At 38.5% G+C, this 18244-nt stretch overlaps 1 protein-coding gene across 1 annotated transcript in view; it reads right to left on the reverse strand.

Annotated features, from left to right (window-relative positions):
• Positions 1–18244, reverse strand: part of SA1 (stromal antigen) — a 156283-nt gene that overhangs the window by 19247 nt on the left and 118792 nt on the right. The window contains exons 24-25 of the mRNA XM_068349695.1: positions 13779–13833; positions 3831–4029 (exon numbers count right to left, since the gene is read on the reverse strand). Of these exons, the coding sequence (XP_068205796.1) occupies positions 3845–4029; positions 13779–13833 (240 nt within the window). The 3' untranslated portion in view covers positions 3831–3844. The remainder of the gene's footprint in view (positions 1–3830; positions 4030–13778; positions 13834–18244) is intronic.

Genomic DNA, 18244 nt, shown 5'->3' on the forward strand with positions numbered 1-18244 from the left:
AATTAACTAGGTGTGTAGAAGGACTGGGTAGAAGGAATTATGTAGTTGTCATGGGTGACTTAAATGCTAGAGTGGGCGCTGGAGAGGTAGAAGGTGTCATTGGGAAGTATGGCGTACCAGGTTAAAATGAGAGTGGTGAGAAACTGGTAGATACAGTATGTGTGTTGAGCAAGATATGGTGATAAATAATAGCCTTTTCAAAAAGAAAGATAAAAATAAGTATACATGGGTAAGAGTGGCAAATGGAAGAGTAGTAGAAAGGGCATTAATGGATTATGTGTTGATAACTAAAAGAATGTTTGGAGGATTGAAAGACGTGCACGTGTTTAGTGGTATGGCTAACGGTATGTCTGATCATTTTTTGGTGGAAGGAAAATTAGTTGTAGCAAAAGAATGGGGGAATAGAGTAGGTGGATGTAAAAGGGAGGTAGTGAGGGTTGAAGAGCTAATAAAACCGGGGGTAAAAAGTAAATATCAGGAAAAGTTGAAAATGATATATGACGAAGTGAAAGTAAGAGAAACTGGCAATTTAGAGGAGGAGTGGAAGTTAGTAAAAGAAAATTTTGTTGGGATTGCAAGTGATGTGTGTGGAAAGAAAGTTGTTGGAGGCAGCATGAGGAAGGGCAGTGAATGGAGGAGTGAAGGTAAAATTGGAAGAGAAAAAGAGGGCTTTTGAAGAATGGCTGCAGAGTAATAGTATAGAGAAGTATGAAAAATATAAAGAGAAAAATGTGGAAGTAAAGTGCAAGGTACTTGAGGCAAAGAGGGCAGCTGACCTGAGGTGGGGTCAGGGATTAGGTCATTCATATGAAGAGAATAAGAAAAAGAAGTTTTGGAAAGAAGTGAAGAGAGTAAGGAAGGCTGGCTCAAGAATGGAAGAGACAGTGAAAGATGGAAATGGAAGGTTATTAAAAGGAGAGGAGGCAAGGAAAAGATGGGCGGAATATTTTGAAAGTTTACTGAATGTTGAGGATAATAGGGAGGCAGATATAATTGCTGTTGCAGGTGTTGAGGTGCCAGTGATGGGAGATGAGAATGAGAGAGAGATTACAATAGATGAAGTGAGGAGAGCACTAGATGAAACGAGAGTAGGAAAAGCATCTGGTATGGATGGTGTGAGAGCTGAGATGTTGAAGGAGGGGGGTGTGACTGTACTTGAATGGTTGGTGAGATTGTTTAATATGTGTTTTGTGTTGTCAATGGTACCAGTAGATTGGGTTTGTGCATGTATTGTACCACTATATAAGGGTAAGGGAGATGTGCATGAGTGTTGTAATTCAAGAGGTATTAGTTTGTTAAGCGTAGTTGGAAAAGTGTATGGTAGAGTATTGATTAATAGGATCAAGGATAAAACAGAGAATGCAATCTTAGAAATACAGGGTGGTTTTAGAAGAGGTAGGGGTTGTATGAATCAGATTTTTACAGTTAGGCAGATATGCGAGAAATATTTAGCAAAAGGTAAGGAGGTGTATGTTGCGTTTATGGATCTGGAGAAAGCGTATGATAGAGTTGATAGGGAAGCAATGTGGAATGTGATGAGGTTATATGGAGTTGGTGGAAGGTTGTTGCAAGTAGTGAAAAGTTTCTACAAAGGTAGTAAAGCATGTGTTAGGATAGGAAATGAAGTGAGTGATTGGTTTCCGGTGAGAGTGGGGCTGAGACAGGGATGTGTGATGTCGCTGTGGTTGTTCAACTTGTATGTTGATGGAGTGGTCAGAGAGGTGAATGCTCGAGTGCTTGGACGAGGATTAAAACTGGTAGACGAGAATGACCATGAATGGGAGGTAAATCAGTTTTTGTTTGCGGATGATACTGTACTGGTTGCAGACACAGAAGAGAAGCTTGGACGATTAGTGACAGAATTTGGAACAGTGTGTGGATATGAATGTGTTGAGGTGGTTTGGCCATGTTGAGAGAATGGAAAATGGCTATCTGCTAAAGAAGGTGATGAATGCAAGAGTTGATGGGAGAAGTACAAGAGGAAGGCCAAGGTTTGGGTGGATGGATGGAGTGAAGGAAGCTCTGGGTGATAGGAGGATAGATGTGAGCGAGGCAAGAGAGCGTGCTAGAAATAGGAATGAATGGCGAGCGATTGTGACGCAGTTCCGGTAGGCCCTGCTGCTGCCTCCGATGCCTTAGATGACCACGGAGGTAGCAGCAGTAGGGGATTCAGCATTATGAAGCTTCATCTGTGGTGGATAATGTGGGAGGGTGGGCTGTGACACCCTAGCAGTACCAGCTGAACTCGGTTGAGTCCCTTGTTAGGCTGAGAGGAACGTAGAGAGTAGAGGTCCCCTTTTGTTTTTTTTTGTTGATGTCGGCTACCCCCCAAAATTGGGGGAAGTGCCATGGTATATGTATGTATGTACAAATAAAATAGGATGTAAGAGCCCATGATCAATCAGAAAAAGCAAGCAAATATTTTTTATTTCTTTTGTAAAACCAAAAGTAGAAAAACTATTGATAATAGTTATACTTCACTTAACCAAGATCTGATCAGTGAATCAGAGATTCCACAGTCCTCGTCAGGCTCCATTACAAAAAACTTTTGAACTGGATGTGAAAAGAAAATATGAAATTTTGATTTATTCAAGATCCTGATAATGTCCTGGATCCATGGCCTCTTTGTATTGTGTGTTCTGAAAGTCATTTGCAATCAAAACACCCAGGTTTTACTAAAAAACTATTTGAATGTGTGCAAAGAATGCATAGAAATATGCAAAACCAAGTGGGTATTTAAAAAAAAATATCTGATGAAGACTAAGTCAATATTAAAGGTTTCTTATTTGATAACACATCAGCAGCACTTACAGACAGAATGTTTTGGCTGTTACCACACAAAGGAAGATGATCCCAGGCATGTCAATATGTGGATAATAGATCGATTTGCAGCAAAAATATAAAATAACATTAATCCTTGAAACATGAATGAAAAAGAAACCCTCATTGATGTATCATGCGACAACAGTCTCAAAGCTATATTCCTAACTTATCAAGACCTAATTTTTGGTCTCCATAAATAGTGAATTCCCTTCACTGACTGAAACACCAATGAAAATTTTGATTCAATATTCAACATATTTGTGTAAAAAGACATTCTAATCTGTTCAGCAATCAAGACTCGCTACCGGTCTCGGATTGATATAAAATCGGCTCTCCTTGCAGTTACGTCATTGAAGCCAAAAATTTATAAACTTATCTCGAACAGGCAGGAGCAAATATCACACTAAGAATGTGTACTGTAATACTTAAATAAATTTCAATTATTTTGTAACAAACTTGAACTTTGTGTTAAATACTTAAAATTCTGATTAATACAACAAAAGTTCTCAGATTGTTATTACAGTATATAAGTGTATTTACCTATTTTTAAAATTCATAATAGGTTCGCCCAACTTAAAACTACGTTTAGTGGTCCATGAAGTTTGGAAAGTTGGTGAATGCTGTGCTAGAGGGTTCCATTCCCTTGTTAAAGGCATATATTTATTGAAGCCCCAAAAAATGGGAATATTTTAAAATTTTACTGGTAGGTTTCAATGAACCGGGTTTCTAAAGAAAAAGCAAAGCAATATGAAAATTACAAGAGATTCAGAGAACTAATACCACTTTATCTAATCTTGATATTTCCCTAACCAATATTTTACAATACTGTATATCGCAAACCAGAATGAGTTAAAATACAAAGCATTGATCTTATCCTTAAATAGATATTTCAGGTAATAAGATTAAACAAAACTACAATTTTAAATACTCCATACAACTTTAATAATCCCAGTCAGGCAATACACAAACCTACTCCTTAAATCTAAAGTAAAAATGTTTAAACAAACCTTTGTCCTCTAATTCATTGGTTTATGCTGACAGATTTAAGCCCTTTTTTAATTTGTTCAATTCTCTTCTTTGTTGATAAAAATGATGATACATCAGCATATTCTCCATAAGAAATAGAAGAAATATCTCTATGTTTTGACATTTTGTGATGATTATCAAGTTCAACATACTTGCTCTGGGTCTCTTTACTCCTCACGCCTGTAAATGATTGGTTATCAATATACCTATACATATATTATAAAAGTTTTGCAATAATCATTAATAAAAATTATTTACCCAGTACATTGAATATTAGTTGGACTAACTTGTTTTCAAATGAAAATACATAGTTTGGGAAGCATTCTTATCCAGAGTGGGCTAAAAAAAAAAAAAAAAAACCACAACTAACGATTATAAGACTTGCTAAATCGAAATAGAAGTATACCTTTCCTTAGGGTGATTAAATGTTGAACAGATGAAATATACCCTAGTACAGTAATTACTGTACGAGGAAAACAGAAGTTCAAAGTATATGGCTATTTAGTTTCCTTGATTAAGATTTAAGCACAGATATACCAGAGTTGCAAATGAGACAGACACCTGTCAGTTATGAATAGAAAGTTAAGAATGAAAACATACCTGCTTTGGGTTTTTTACTTCTCTGGTCTGTATATGAGAAGTTGCCATTATACCCAGATATTGGAGCATTATTTAAATATTCCAATTTAATTATAGCATAAATATCGCTATAAATAGAAATTATTTACATTAAATATTAGTTAGACTATCATGTTTTCTTATGAGGATACATTTTAAGAGGCAGTGCTATCAATAATGGCCTCTACATTGAAAAAATATAATGAAAGACTTGCTAAATCCAAATAGAATTAAACCTTTCCTAATGGCGATTAAATGTTAAAATGATGTAATATACTCTAGTAATTACAGGGGAAACCATTCAAAATAAATGGTGCAGAATCAAATTTGCATGTGGCTACCTAGTTTCTTCAGAGAAAGACCCCAGTTGCAGAAGAGGGACAGCTGTTAGTTATGAATAGCAATTCCAGAGTGTAATTAAGTAGGATTGTTTAAATTTTCCTTTCCCATTCTTGCTCATTGATTACATTTGACAAAAAAAAAAAAAAGAGAGAGAGAGAGAGAGAGAGAGAGAGAGAGAGAGAGAGAGAGAGAGAGAGAGAGAGAGAGAGAGAGAGAATCATTTTATTTGTTATTGATTTTCTTTAATATTTTAGCAATTTGCAGTGTTGCAGTACAATAAATACAGAGCATTGTATTCTTAGCTTAAAAAAGTATGTCTCCACAGGCAGTTATGTATAAATGATGTCAGAATGCATAAAAAGCATGAATACCCACAATCCAATACACAAGTTTTCATTACATCAATTATTTTCATTTTCCTATACAAAATCTATAAAATTCTTTGTTTAAAGTATACAACTATGCTCTAAATCTATATATTGTACAGTATACTTTTATTCGTTGTACAGGTATCCAACGAGTACGAACCTTTCTACACTATATTCCACTCGGAAACAGACTTTTAATAATAAAATTTATTTCTATACTCACCTAATGTTCACATGGCTTCTTCTCTTGAAGCTTGGTTTTATCGACAATTACCATAAATTTAAAAAAAATTAATTTCTTTCCTTTAAATTCTTATACTTATAGTAAAATAATTAGACAATCTGGCAGTTAATGGCAAGAAGTGAAGCTGGGACCAGCCAGAGATTCTTTGCTTTTCAGTCTCTAAGTTGAAACTATTCCTTATCCTCTTGACACCACAAGTAGTGGAGGAGGAGGGTGGGCATGTAAATGAATTAATATCAGGTGATTATAAAGTTGAAGATTTTATTGAAATTCCGTTCATATCTATGAATCCCCGCAAATGTTCACATTGCTGACTTCCACACACTGTCATAGGTGGATTGCCAGTGAAGGAAAGAGATATGCCATTTATAGATTTAAAATAGTACAAAAAAAGAGACTGCTCTTTTACAGCAAAAAAAGATGAAGAAAGACAACATTGGATGGAACACTTTAGTGAGGTTATGAATAGGAGATATGAAGGGAATAATTTGATTGGTATACCTGAAGCTGATAAAGACCTTGATGTGCCCATGAATGAATTCAGTGTGTTTGAAGTCAAAGCTATCCGAAAAAACTAGAGTAAAAGCCCCGGGATGTGATGGAATAACTGCTGAGATGATACCATCTGAAAATTAAGTGACTCCTAGACTACTTGCAAGATTATTTTGTAGAATGTGGCATAAAGAGGCAGAACCTAATGAATGGGAGTTAAGTGTAGGCCAAAAAAAAAAAAAAAAAAAAAAAACTGATTGCAATAATTACAGAGGCATAACACTTACGTCAGTTGTCATGAAAATATATAGTATGCTTATTCTAAACAGACTTGAAAGAAAAATTTATGAAAAGCTGAGAGATGAACAAGCAGGATTTTGAAAAGTTAGAGGTTGCACTGACAATACCTATTGACCAAATTTTCAATTTGAGACATGTTGTACAGCAATGCATCATACATACATATATCAAGGCACTTCCCCCAATTTTTGGGGGTAGCCGACATCAAACAAATGAAACAAAAAAGGGGACCTATCCTCTCTACGTTCCTCCCAGCCTGACAATGGACTCAACCGAGTTCAGCTGGTACTGCTAGGGGTGCCACAGCCCACCCTCCCCCGCTATCCACCACAGATGAAGCCTAATAACACTGAATCCCCTACTGCTGCTACCATCGCGGTCATCCAAGGCACTGGCGGAAGCAGCAGGGCCTACTGGAACTGCGTCACAATCGCTTGCCATTCATTCCTATTTCTAGCACGCTCTCTTGCCTCTCTTACATCTATCCTCCTATCACCCAAAACTTCCTTCACTCCATCCATCCACCCAAACCTTGGCCTTCCTCTTGTACTTCTCCCATCAACTCTTGCATTCATCACCTTCTTTAGCAGACAGCCATTTTCCATTCTCTCAACATGGCCAAACCACCTCAACACATTCATATCCACTCTAGCTGCTAACTCATTTTTTACACCACTTCTCACCCTCACCACTTCGTTCCTAACCCTATCTACTCGAGATACACCAGCCATACTCCTTAGACATTTCATCTCAAACACATTCAATTTATGTCTCTCCGTCACTTTCATTCCCCACAACTCCGATCCATACATCACAGTTGGTACAATCACTTTCTCATACAGAACTCTTTACATTCATGCCCAACCCTCTATTTTTTACTACTCCCTTAACTGCCCCCAACACTTTGCATCCTTCATTCACTCTCTGACGTACATCTGCTTCCACTCCACCATTTCCTGCAACAACAGACCCCAAGTATTTAAACTGATCCACCTCCTCAAGTAACTCTCCATTCAACATGACATTCAACCTCGCACCACCTTCCCTTCTCGTAAATCTCATAATCTTACTCTTACCCACATTAACTCTCAACTTCCTTCTCTCACACACTCTTCCAAATTCTGTCACTAATCGGCCAAGCTTCTCTTCCGCGTCTGCAACCAGTACAGTATCATCCGCAAATAACTACTGATTTACCTCCCATTCATGGTCATTCTCGTCTACCAGTTTCAATCCTCGTCCAAGCACTCGAGCATTCACCTCTCTCACCACTCCATCAACATACAAGTTAAACAACCACGGCGACATCACACATCCCTGTCTCAGCCCCACTCTCACCGGAAACCAATCGCTCACTTCATTTCCTATCCTAACACATGCTTTACTACCTTTGTAGAAACTTTTCACTGCTTGCAACAACCTTCCACCAACTCCATATAACCTCATCACATTCCACATTGCTTCCCTATCAACTCTTATCATATGCTTTCTCCAGATCCATAAACGCAACATACACCTCATTACCTTTTGCTAAATATTTCTCGCATATCTACCTAACTGTAAAAATCTGATTCATACAACCCCTACCTCTTCTAAAACCACCCTGTACTTCTAAGATTGCATTCTCTGTTTTATCCTTAATCCTATTAATCCTACCATACACTTTTCCCACCACACTCAACAAACTAATACCCCTTGAATTACAACACTCATGCACATCTCCCTTACCCTTATATAGTGCTACAGTACACGCACAAACCCAATCTACTGGTACCATTGACAACACAAAACACATATTAAACAATCTCACCAACCATTCAAGTACAGTCACACCCCCTTCCTTCAACATCTCAGCTCTCACACCATCCATACCAGATGCTTTTCCTACTCTCGTTTCATCTAGTGCTCTCCTCACTTCCTCTCTTGTAATCTCTCTCTCATCCTCATCTCCCATCACCGGCACCTCAACACCTGCAACAGCAATTATATCTGCCTCGCTATTATCCTCAACATTCAGTAAACTTTCCAAATATTCCGCCCACCTTTTCCTTGCCTCCTCTCCTTTTAACAACTTTCCATTTCCATCTTTCACGCTTCAATTCTTGAACCAGCCTTCCTTACTCTCTTCACTTCTTTCCAAAACTTCTTATTCTCTTCATATGAATGACCCAATCTCCGACCCTACCTCATGTCAGCTGCCCTCTTTGCCTCACTTACCTTGCACTTTACTTCCACATTTTTCTCTCTATATCTTTCATACTTCTCTACACTATTACTCTGCAGCCATTCTTCAAAAGCCTTCTTTTTCTCTTCCACTTTTACCTTCACTCCTTCATTCCACCATTCACTGCCCTTCCTTATGCTGCCTCCAACAAACTTTTGATGGCATTTGTGGACTATGAAGAAGCCTTTGATAATGTACATCGGATAATATTATGGAGAGTCCTGCGTTATTATGGATTTCCTCATATATACACTATTTAAATTTGATTAAGTCTGTTCATGAGCATAGCAAGTGCAAAGTTAACGTTAATGGAGTCTTATCACATGAATTTCCAATGAAAAGTGGAGTACTCCATGGGAATGTTTTGTAATGAAAAGTGGAGTACTCCATGGGAATGTGTTGTCACCTATGTTGTTTATCCTCCTCGTGGATTTTGTAATGCGTAGAACAGTCAAAGATGAAGGACAAGGATTGGACTAGATTGGTGATAGGAATTTAGCAGACCTACAGTATGCTGATGATGCTGTCCTTATTAGCAGAACACCACAGCATTTGCAATGCTTGCTTACCAGCATGCTTGAAATATCACATGAGGTTGGGCTGAAGATAAATACTGTAGAAGAAAGAGAGATGATGAGAACGGAGTACGCAATGTAAGATTAAATATCATTGGAAGGAAAAAGGATTAATGAGGTAGAATCGCTGTAGTATTTAGGAACTAGGATCTCCAATACAGGGTCTTTAGAATTATAGTTTAGTGAAAGATTGAAAAAAGCAAATCAGACAATGGCTAGGTTAAGTAAAATTTGGAAATCAAATTGCCTGAAATTACATATAAAAATCAGACTATATATCAGTTTAGTGAGGTCGATGTTACTCTAAGGACATGAGTCATGGTATGACAATGAAACAATCTCCAATAGATTTAATAGATTTGAGAACAAAGCCCACAGAAGGATATTGAGAGTTTAATGGCAGGACAGGATTAGAAATGAAACTATAAGAGAGATTACTCGAGTGCCATATGTTGATGAGATCATGATGAGGGGTAGATGGAGATGGTTTGGGCATGCTCTTCACTCCGCAAGAGATTAGATCACCAAATTTTCAGTTAGGCTCCACAATGCACTAGAATAGTTGGAAGACCCAGGCCTACATGACTGAGGACTATGAAGCGCAAAGTAGATGATGAATGGAGAAGTTTTCAATCATAAGCTAAGATATAGATTACTGGTGAAATCTAACCAAGGCCCTTTGCATCAATAGGTGTAGGAAGAGATGATGATGATAAAATAATCTAAATTCTCATCTGGTCTACATTATTGGTAACAAATCGTCTCAAAATAGACTCTTGAGCAAAGATGCAGAGGATCTTGTCTCTGAAGAGGCTTTTCGTTTCTGGCAAGTAAAAGGAGACACGGGCTAAGAATTAGAACATGATCAGGGATTATTGTAATTAATTTGTGATCCTTCCATAAGGTTCACTGACTCTTGCGATCAAGGCTACAGCTATTAAAGTGTGACATTTTGCAAAAGTTCCTTAAGGGGATAGAGAAATTATCTAATTTAGCCCAAAACTCAAGCATCTAATCTAGAGACCAAGAAATCACAAGAGTGAGTGGAGATGGATTCTACATAGCAAAAGACTGGGTGACCTTAAGAAATATGTTTGAGTCAAATCCACGTTAAAGGCATGCATGAGAGATTTTGTTAAGGCTGATTTATATGACAATAGACTTGATGGCTGGAGCTTCCTCTCCTCAAAGAGGTGGTGCATTTCAATCATCAACTATTAGTCACTATTTTACTCTACAGAATCAGCGAGTGTTACTATACACGAACAAGTGTTTTGTTATTACTTATACATATGTTGTGGCGATGACTTTTGTTATGAGTTGTCTTACCTTGTACTGAAGAGGTGTTAAAAGTAGTATGAACTACAATACCATGATATAAACCATGTAAAAACAATGTATTGCAGTAGGCTACAATGGGTTACCTTGTGTGTTAATCAACGGCACCTAAGTAGTGGTCCGTGTTCTAAGGGGTTATGATTTGACCCACCCTAGGGCACCAAGTATTCGCGAATATTTGATTTTCACGAATGACTCTTACCATAATCCAGTGAATAAGAAAGGCTGTCTGTACAAATGTGCAGACCAAAGTAAGAGTATCTTGGCCTCAGGCACTGAAGCAGCAGATACTACAGGCTGTTAGGCCAACATGAGATATTAGCACAACTGTCCCTGAAAAGTCCCGACATATCCAAAGCCTACAAAATCAAACTTTTTGGAGAAATGGGTAGATCGACAACCATTTGTTCCAATCTAATTCAAAGCATCTCTTGCCACTGCTTGATAGTTTAACATTGGAGCTGTATACTGTATAAGAGAAGTTTGTGGTTTTGTTATGCAGCAATCAAGACTTGTTGGAGCTCTGGAACTAGCTTTAACCCCTATGAAAAAGAACTCTGATCCAGTGTAAATTCCAGATGCAGGACTTATTCCTAAATAGGGCTTCTACCACACTGGGTAAACCAGAAAGATGGACTGGTGAGAACAACACATTACTCACAAGGAACCTCATAACGGGAAGGATAAGTAACTGCATTGAGAATTCTTGAGCAGCATCCCTCTTTCTCAGGCAACAGATCACCACCTGGTTGTCTGTAATATGCTATTTATTAGTGGATCAATTCTCTTCAATGTCAGGAGGACCCCCATCAGTTCCAACACATTTGCATAAAAAATTGCAAACTGAGGGGACCATTACTGAACACACGTGTCCTCTGAATGACCTCCCTGGTCTGACCTGCACACGTCTGTACGAATAATCATGATAACCGGGGGAGGGACCAATGGGATTGACATGGCCAAATAATCAATTGGCATCGATCATGACCTGATATTTCTTTTGCACAGACTGAGTGACTGAGCCTGACTGTCTTGAAACTTTTTTTGAGCCATTCTTCTCCACACCCAATGGAGGTCTTTCATTGCTCTTTAACACCATAAAGACTATCAAGGCAAACAAGAAAAGCCAAAACCTTCTCCAATTACCTCTTGGAAGTAAAACACTTCAAAACTAAGGCTCTAACCCTTCTAGAGTTCTTTGCGGAGATGCTTTGTAAGCCACACTAGGCTTTTACCATATTCTTTCTCAAGGTCATATATTCAATTGTAGGAAAACTAGACAGCCTACAATGAGGTTATGCTAGCTTAATCAAGGTGTAGATCCCTTAATAAAATCTCCCTTCGTATTCATAACAATGTAATAATGGGAACTTGATGATAATGAATGATCTTACCTAAATTGCACCAGCAATCAACAACAGACTTTTACATTACTATGAGACAAACTGTCCAAGACAGTAAAATTACGAATGAAATATAGGAAACAACAACAAATGTTTACAAGGCAGAAACAAACATATACAAATATTTTAATGTTGGCACTAACCAAAATTGCTAACATCGATAATCAATGAAGGGAGAAAAATACCTGAATACAGGTACTTATCTTAAAAATGTTCCTAAAGTGTTGATCACAAAAATTACGTTGTTTCTTTGACAACATAAGCTTGAATGGAGGTTATGAGCTTGCTGTGATGTAGGTATGATGGCAAGGGCTGGAGCAATGGTTCCTTTCTGGCAAGTGGTACTTGACATCACTCTTAGCAGACAACTTTCAGCTACTGAGGTGTTGTGGAAAGTTCAAATAAACCTGAACTTGCCAGATCTCCTCTAAACAGAGTCCGTGCCTTGTATGTGCATACACTGGCCTTAGAGCAGGGGAGAAAATATTTCTTTGGTATTTATATAGTATTAGATTCTGTGTTCTAGCCTTCAACAGAAAAAGTCCTTGGAGATTACACAACACTTTAACCCTAAAAATAACAATACACTATATGATAGGAGTGCCTAATATTTAACGGGCGTTGGTGAAGAACGTTAGTGCGTATAACTATTTTATTTGCTGTAATATTATAATCATACAGAGCACTATCAAGTTTTTACTACAATAATAGAGCATGCTGTAATTTTAATTCGCATACTCAGCAGTTTAGTGTAGTACTGTTTATTAACCCTTTTACCCCCAGGCTCTTTGGAAATTTCCAACCCTTAACCCCCAAGGGGTTATTTTTTCCCCAGCACATTTTGCAGTATATTTGTTTTAAATTGCTCTAACAGCCTTAATTTTTGTCATAGAGAGGTCAGGTTGGTCTCATTCTCTTGGAAAATGCCTGAATTTTCTCCAAAAATTATCAAAAATATGAAAAAAAAAAATGTAAATAGCATTTTTTTGCAAGGACGTACCGGTACGTCCATGGGGGTAAAGGGATGAGTTTTGTGAAACGTACCAGTACGTCCTTTGGGGGTAAAAGGGTTAAAAGGATTATACTTACAGTAGTGTATATGAAGACGAGAGAGCGGTGGGGTACTAATATTACCAGTATAAGGTTTTACTGTACTGTCCTATCACAGTACTGTACTGTATAGTACATTCACTTCTGTATTGTATTTTGCAATTAAAGTGCAATTACATTTCTAAAGTGAATCTTTAGGTATAAAAAAATCCTTATAATTTACATAGCCTATCATTTGTGCAATTCTGCTACTGCGGGGTCTAGGAACAAAATGACTGTGGATAAGATTAATTTACTGTACTTTACTAATTGACTGTGTGGGGTGACACATGGGTAGCTGATTATAATTATCCAAAACTTTTTATTTGCTAAAGAGCAGTATTAACCCTTTTACCCCCAAAGGACGTACTGGTACGTTTCACAAAACTCATCCCTTTAACCCCATGGACGTACCGGTACGTCCTTGCAAAAAACTGCTATTTACATATTTTTTTTTTTTTTTTGCATATTTTTGATAATTTTTTGAGAAACTTCAGGCATCTTCCAAGAGAATGAGACCAACCTGACCTCTCTATGACAAAAATTAAGGCTGTTAGAGCAGTTTAAAAAATATACTGCAAAATGTGCTTGAAAAAAAATAACCCCTGGGGGTTAAGGGTTGGAAAGTTCCAAATAGCCTGGGGGTAAAAGGATTAAAAGATATATTTCATGAAAATAAATGAGCTTATTGAACTGGACAGTATTTACGCTTAGTGTTTCTGGTTTTGTTTCTATGAATATTTTAGGTTTTATTGAACTGGTGTGTTTTAATGAGCAGGTTATGTAATTAGCTATGTTAATCTGAGATTTGAGGTACAGTACAATGAGAGAGGTCGACATGAACCATAAGAGCTTTTCACCCAATCTTGTGCTCCTATTACTTTACTTAGTGTCAGTAAGAGAGGTACTACTGTAACATAAGGCTTAATACCTTACCTGTTGATTTAGATAACTCGGAAGACCTGTAAAAATTGCGCGAGTTGACGCCTTCCTGGAATAATGTAAAAAATAAAACATTTGGAAATGGTCAACTTATTAAAAGGTCTAAACTACATGGCCTGCATACTTGAAAAAAATTGATAGAAATCAAATGTACTATTTATGTGATTTGTATGAAAATGAGGAAATTGCCCATCAAATAAAAAAATAATAATCATGAAATATGCTGAAGGAAAATTGTATGTGAATAAAAGAGGCAAAGTAAAATTTGGCATCTTATTAGGGAAAAAAGGAGATTTGGATACCGAAATAAAATTGGTTATTTCTATACTCAACTGATATTTATATTTCTTTGACTTACATTGACACTACCACAAAAACTTTAAATAAAAAAATGCTATTTTCTTTCTTTAAAGAGGCCACAGCTCTCTCTCTACGAAAGGTGACATCTGGTGACTACAATAATTTCCGGTCTGGGTAGTCCTACCTGTCATCTTCAGTCTCGAAGTTGAAATAAATATCTTATCCTCTTGACATCATTAGTAAACAATGAAGGAGAGTAGGCATGCATTATCTTTCTCTAGTATATTTGGAAGATTTATATTAGAAAAGTGTAAAGAAGGACCCTTTTCACCGGCCGTCACAGATCGACCCAGAAATTATATATATATATATATATATATATATATATATATATATATATATATATATATAAATTTCCTTCTGTTCAATGGAACTTCCCTGATATCATATTGCATATGCAAACAGTCTTATGGAGGTGGGTGATGAAGGAAAGAGATAGTTAATTTAAAATCATAAAATGATACTCATTTATATATCAGACTCACCCCTTGATCTAGTGCCCACCAGATCCTTACAACCAATGTTATGGCTTATGCTCTACATTTTGTTTCTAAATGCCTCTTTATTACCTATCACTTATCGATAGACTTTACCTAACACCTTGTATTACAGAACATAACGAAAAACAACCAAGACCAATGAATTCACCCATTAATATACTAAAAGAAATTTTTTTTTTTTAATTAACCCACATCCTCAGCAGCTACAATGGCACTGAAAAGCTTAACAATCTTGATAAGTCAATGAGGATGTTATAAGATAATGTTTGACAAAGAACACTTGGGTACGGCACTGAGCTCGAGTTGGAACTCATTCCAAAAAAAATATTACCAAAGTAATTCAATGCTGTAGCTGCACTCTCACTTACAAATCTTTCATCTGACTTATATGCAACTCCTTATGAGCCTCTGACTGAAATTCTAACCAAAAAAAGATATAGAATTTTTGGGCAAAGGAGAATTTGAAAACCTAACACCAAAAAAGGGATTTTGACAAGGAAAAATCTATTTCTGGTTAGAGGCCTGTGACGCCCGGTGAAAAGTCCTTTTTTGTACCTTTTCTAATATAAATCTTCCAAATATACTAGAGAAAGATAAAAGCATGGAATGCAGAGGTTACAACCCTCGCGCGAACACCTTGTAGGTGTCGTATATTTAACAAGGGCGTGCGAAAACCACTATTCACAGGCTGTCTTCCATTTAGATAATACCTTCATCAATGGGGAGGGCCGTGACAGACCCTAGAGAACACAGTTGGACTACCCCACCGACACCTACCACGCGCACTCTCTAGGACATCCTTCTGCAAGAACATATGGCTTGGTAAGGAAAAAGGGGGTGGGTCCGTACCAAACAACCGGGAAGGGTTTCACCGGGCGTCACAGGCCTCTTCCCAGAAATTGATTTTTCCTTCGTCAAAATCCCTTTTCTGGGGCGGCCTGTGACAGCCGGTGAAAATGTACCAGAGAATGCCTTCCAAGCCCAATACAATAATAACATAATAAGGAGAAAACTAACACCATGTAAGCCAATAATATAATACTGTAAGTAAACATAAAATCACAAACTAGCCAAAAACATAGGGGACGTAAGGCTAAAATAATATGAAGACAAGGAATCACCTGAGTGTCCAGTCGCAAAAGGTATCAATCTTACATGTCTAAGCATATCTAAACATTAAAGGAATGGTAATTACAATAACAGTTAAATCATAGCAATTAAACATGGTAAATAACTTAAGGCTAACGAACCACCCAGGAGGATGTCGACGTGGTGTGAGAGGTGGTTAGGAGGGAGGAGAGAAGAGATGGAATAAAGAAATAATCAGAGTTTAATGGGGAGAGATAAGACTCCCCGCTGCAACCGTAGGGTATTTAAGGGCCTGTAAGTTCTTTAGATAGTGGCGTTTGAAAACCATAGGAGATTTCCAACCCGTATATTTTTTAAGGTCATCAAAGTCCATGTTCTAGAAGTAATTGATGGAGGTAACTATTGACCGTATATCATGAGCATGGGGAAATGATTCCGGGTTAGCATGTTTAATGAAGTAGAGGATTTGTTGTCTGATACCTTGAATGGTCATAGTACCCCCCTCGTTCCCTGATAAATAAGGGGCCAGGCGAGCGGGTGGCAGATCTAGCTAAAAAGGTCCTGAGAGTAGTGACTGGACACAGCGAAGGATCCTGGGGAAGAGAGATAATCTTCCAAGGGGACCACCTATTTTGTGGGTCCTCATTTTTATTTAGGAAAGCTCTGTCTGGAGAAAGCAGTACTTCGCCTGTAGGGAGGAAATCTATGTTTTCCGGGTTACGTGAGAGAGCTGCTAGTTCTGAGATTCAAGCACCTGAGGCCATAGCTGTTAGAAATAGAGTCTTCCTAAGCAGAGTGATATAAGAGCAGGTCTCATTGTCCGTGTCTGACGCAAGTTTGAGGACATTGTTCAGAGACCAAGAGACTTTTTGTGGCCAACCTGAAGGTCGAAGCCTAGCACATGTTTTTGGAATAGATGAGAAATAGGAATCAGCTAGGTTAATGTTAAACCCAACAAGGAAGATCTTCTTCAAAGCTGACTTGATGGTGGTTAAAGTGCTAACTGTTAGGCCTTTGCCAAATAGGAACCTCAGGAAAGAGATGGCTATATTCGGAGACATACGAGTATGGTCTGAACTCTTAGGGAATCTGCTAGTTGTTAACGGCCGAATCATATTGGCGAATTGTCGAGTCCCTTTTGTCTGATTCGATGAAGAGATCGTTTTCCGGTTCAATGTTCGCGTCTCTACGAGCTGCAAACTTCCTGTAGTCCACAAAGTTAGAGTTTTGGCTATCCTTGAGTAATCTGACACAGTGAGTTTGGATTACTTGAGTCAGTTTGGGGAACGGGATCCGGAAGGGACGGAGTTTCAACTCGAGGAGGAGAGGAAACCAACTGTTCTTGGCCAGTGAGGTGGTACTAAAGCCACTGCCCCCCGGGAAGGGGTGTAGTTTGTGTAAAAGTCTCATTAGAAGATTCACTGGGGGAAATAGGTAAACCTTCTTCTAATGGTTCCTGAGTATCCACCGGAATGAAATTATGTCTAGAGACCATTCTGACTCCAGTGGTTTCGTCCTGGCTAGTGAGTCCGCTATCACATTCTGGACTCCCGCTAGGTGAGTTACTGACAGGGACCAGTTCTTTTCTGTTGGCCAGGCGAAGATAGTGACCAGGATCCGATTCAGGTTGGGTGACTTGGATCCTCCCCTGTTGACGCCGTGTACTACGTCTGTTCTGTCTGACACTACAGTACTCTGATGTGGCTCGACCTCGGAGGAGAGTCTCTTCAGGGTCAAGAACACTGCCATGGCTTCGAGAACATTGATATGGGACTGTTTCATGGCGGGTGACCAAGAGCCCTGAAACATCTGATGTTCGGAGTAATCCCCCCATCCACTTAGAGGCGCGGCTGCATGGATGTCACTTGTGGAGGTGGGAATTGTAGGGGAACTGATTTGGAGAGGTTCTTCGGTTCGGACCATGGGCGTAGTCTCATTTTCAAGACAGAGGGGATCTTCGAGACCTTGTCTCTTAAAGGTACTGTAGCTCTCTTTCTCCAAACTCGACTGATGTCTTTGAGTTTGGATTTTAATAGGAGACCCGTTATTGGAGTGAATTGGGGAAGAACGATGATACTTTCTAAGGTTCTTCTGGGCACCTGTTTATGTTTGAGAAAATTCTTGATCTTGGAAGCTATTCCTCTTACCTTTTTGGAAGGGAGAGACAACGTGTGCTTCGAAAGGTCGCACTGAATGTCTAACCAATCTAAGTGGCCTGATGGTTGCAGGCGAAACTTTTGGAGATTGACCCGAAATCACAGGTTGTCGAGAAATCGAAGTACTTCCTTCGTAGCTCTGTTGCCTTCTATGGCCGACCGGGCCCAAATGAGCCAACCATCCAGATAAGCAATGATCTGTATCTCTTGATTCCTGAGTTGTTCTAACACTGTCTCTCCCAGTTTCGTGAATATCCTGGGATCAATGTTGAGGCCGAAGGGCATGTCTTGAGCGCAAAGGCTTTCCTGCCTAGGCGGAAACCTAGATAAGAAGAGAAGTTTCGAGCTATAGGCA

This window comes from Palaemon carinicauda, chromosome 26 (assembly GCF_036898095.1).
Source record: "Palaemon carinicauda isolate YSFRI2023 chromosome 26, ASM3689809v2, whole genome shotgun sequence".
In the NCBI taxonomy this organism is placed as follows: Eukaryota; Metazoa; Arthropoda; class Malacostraca; order Decapoda; family Palaemonidae; genus Palaemon; species Palaemon carinicauda.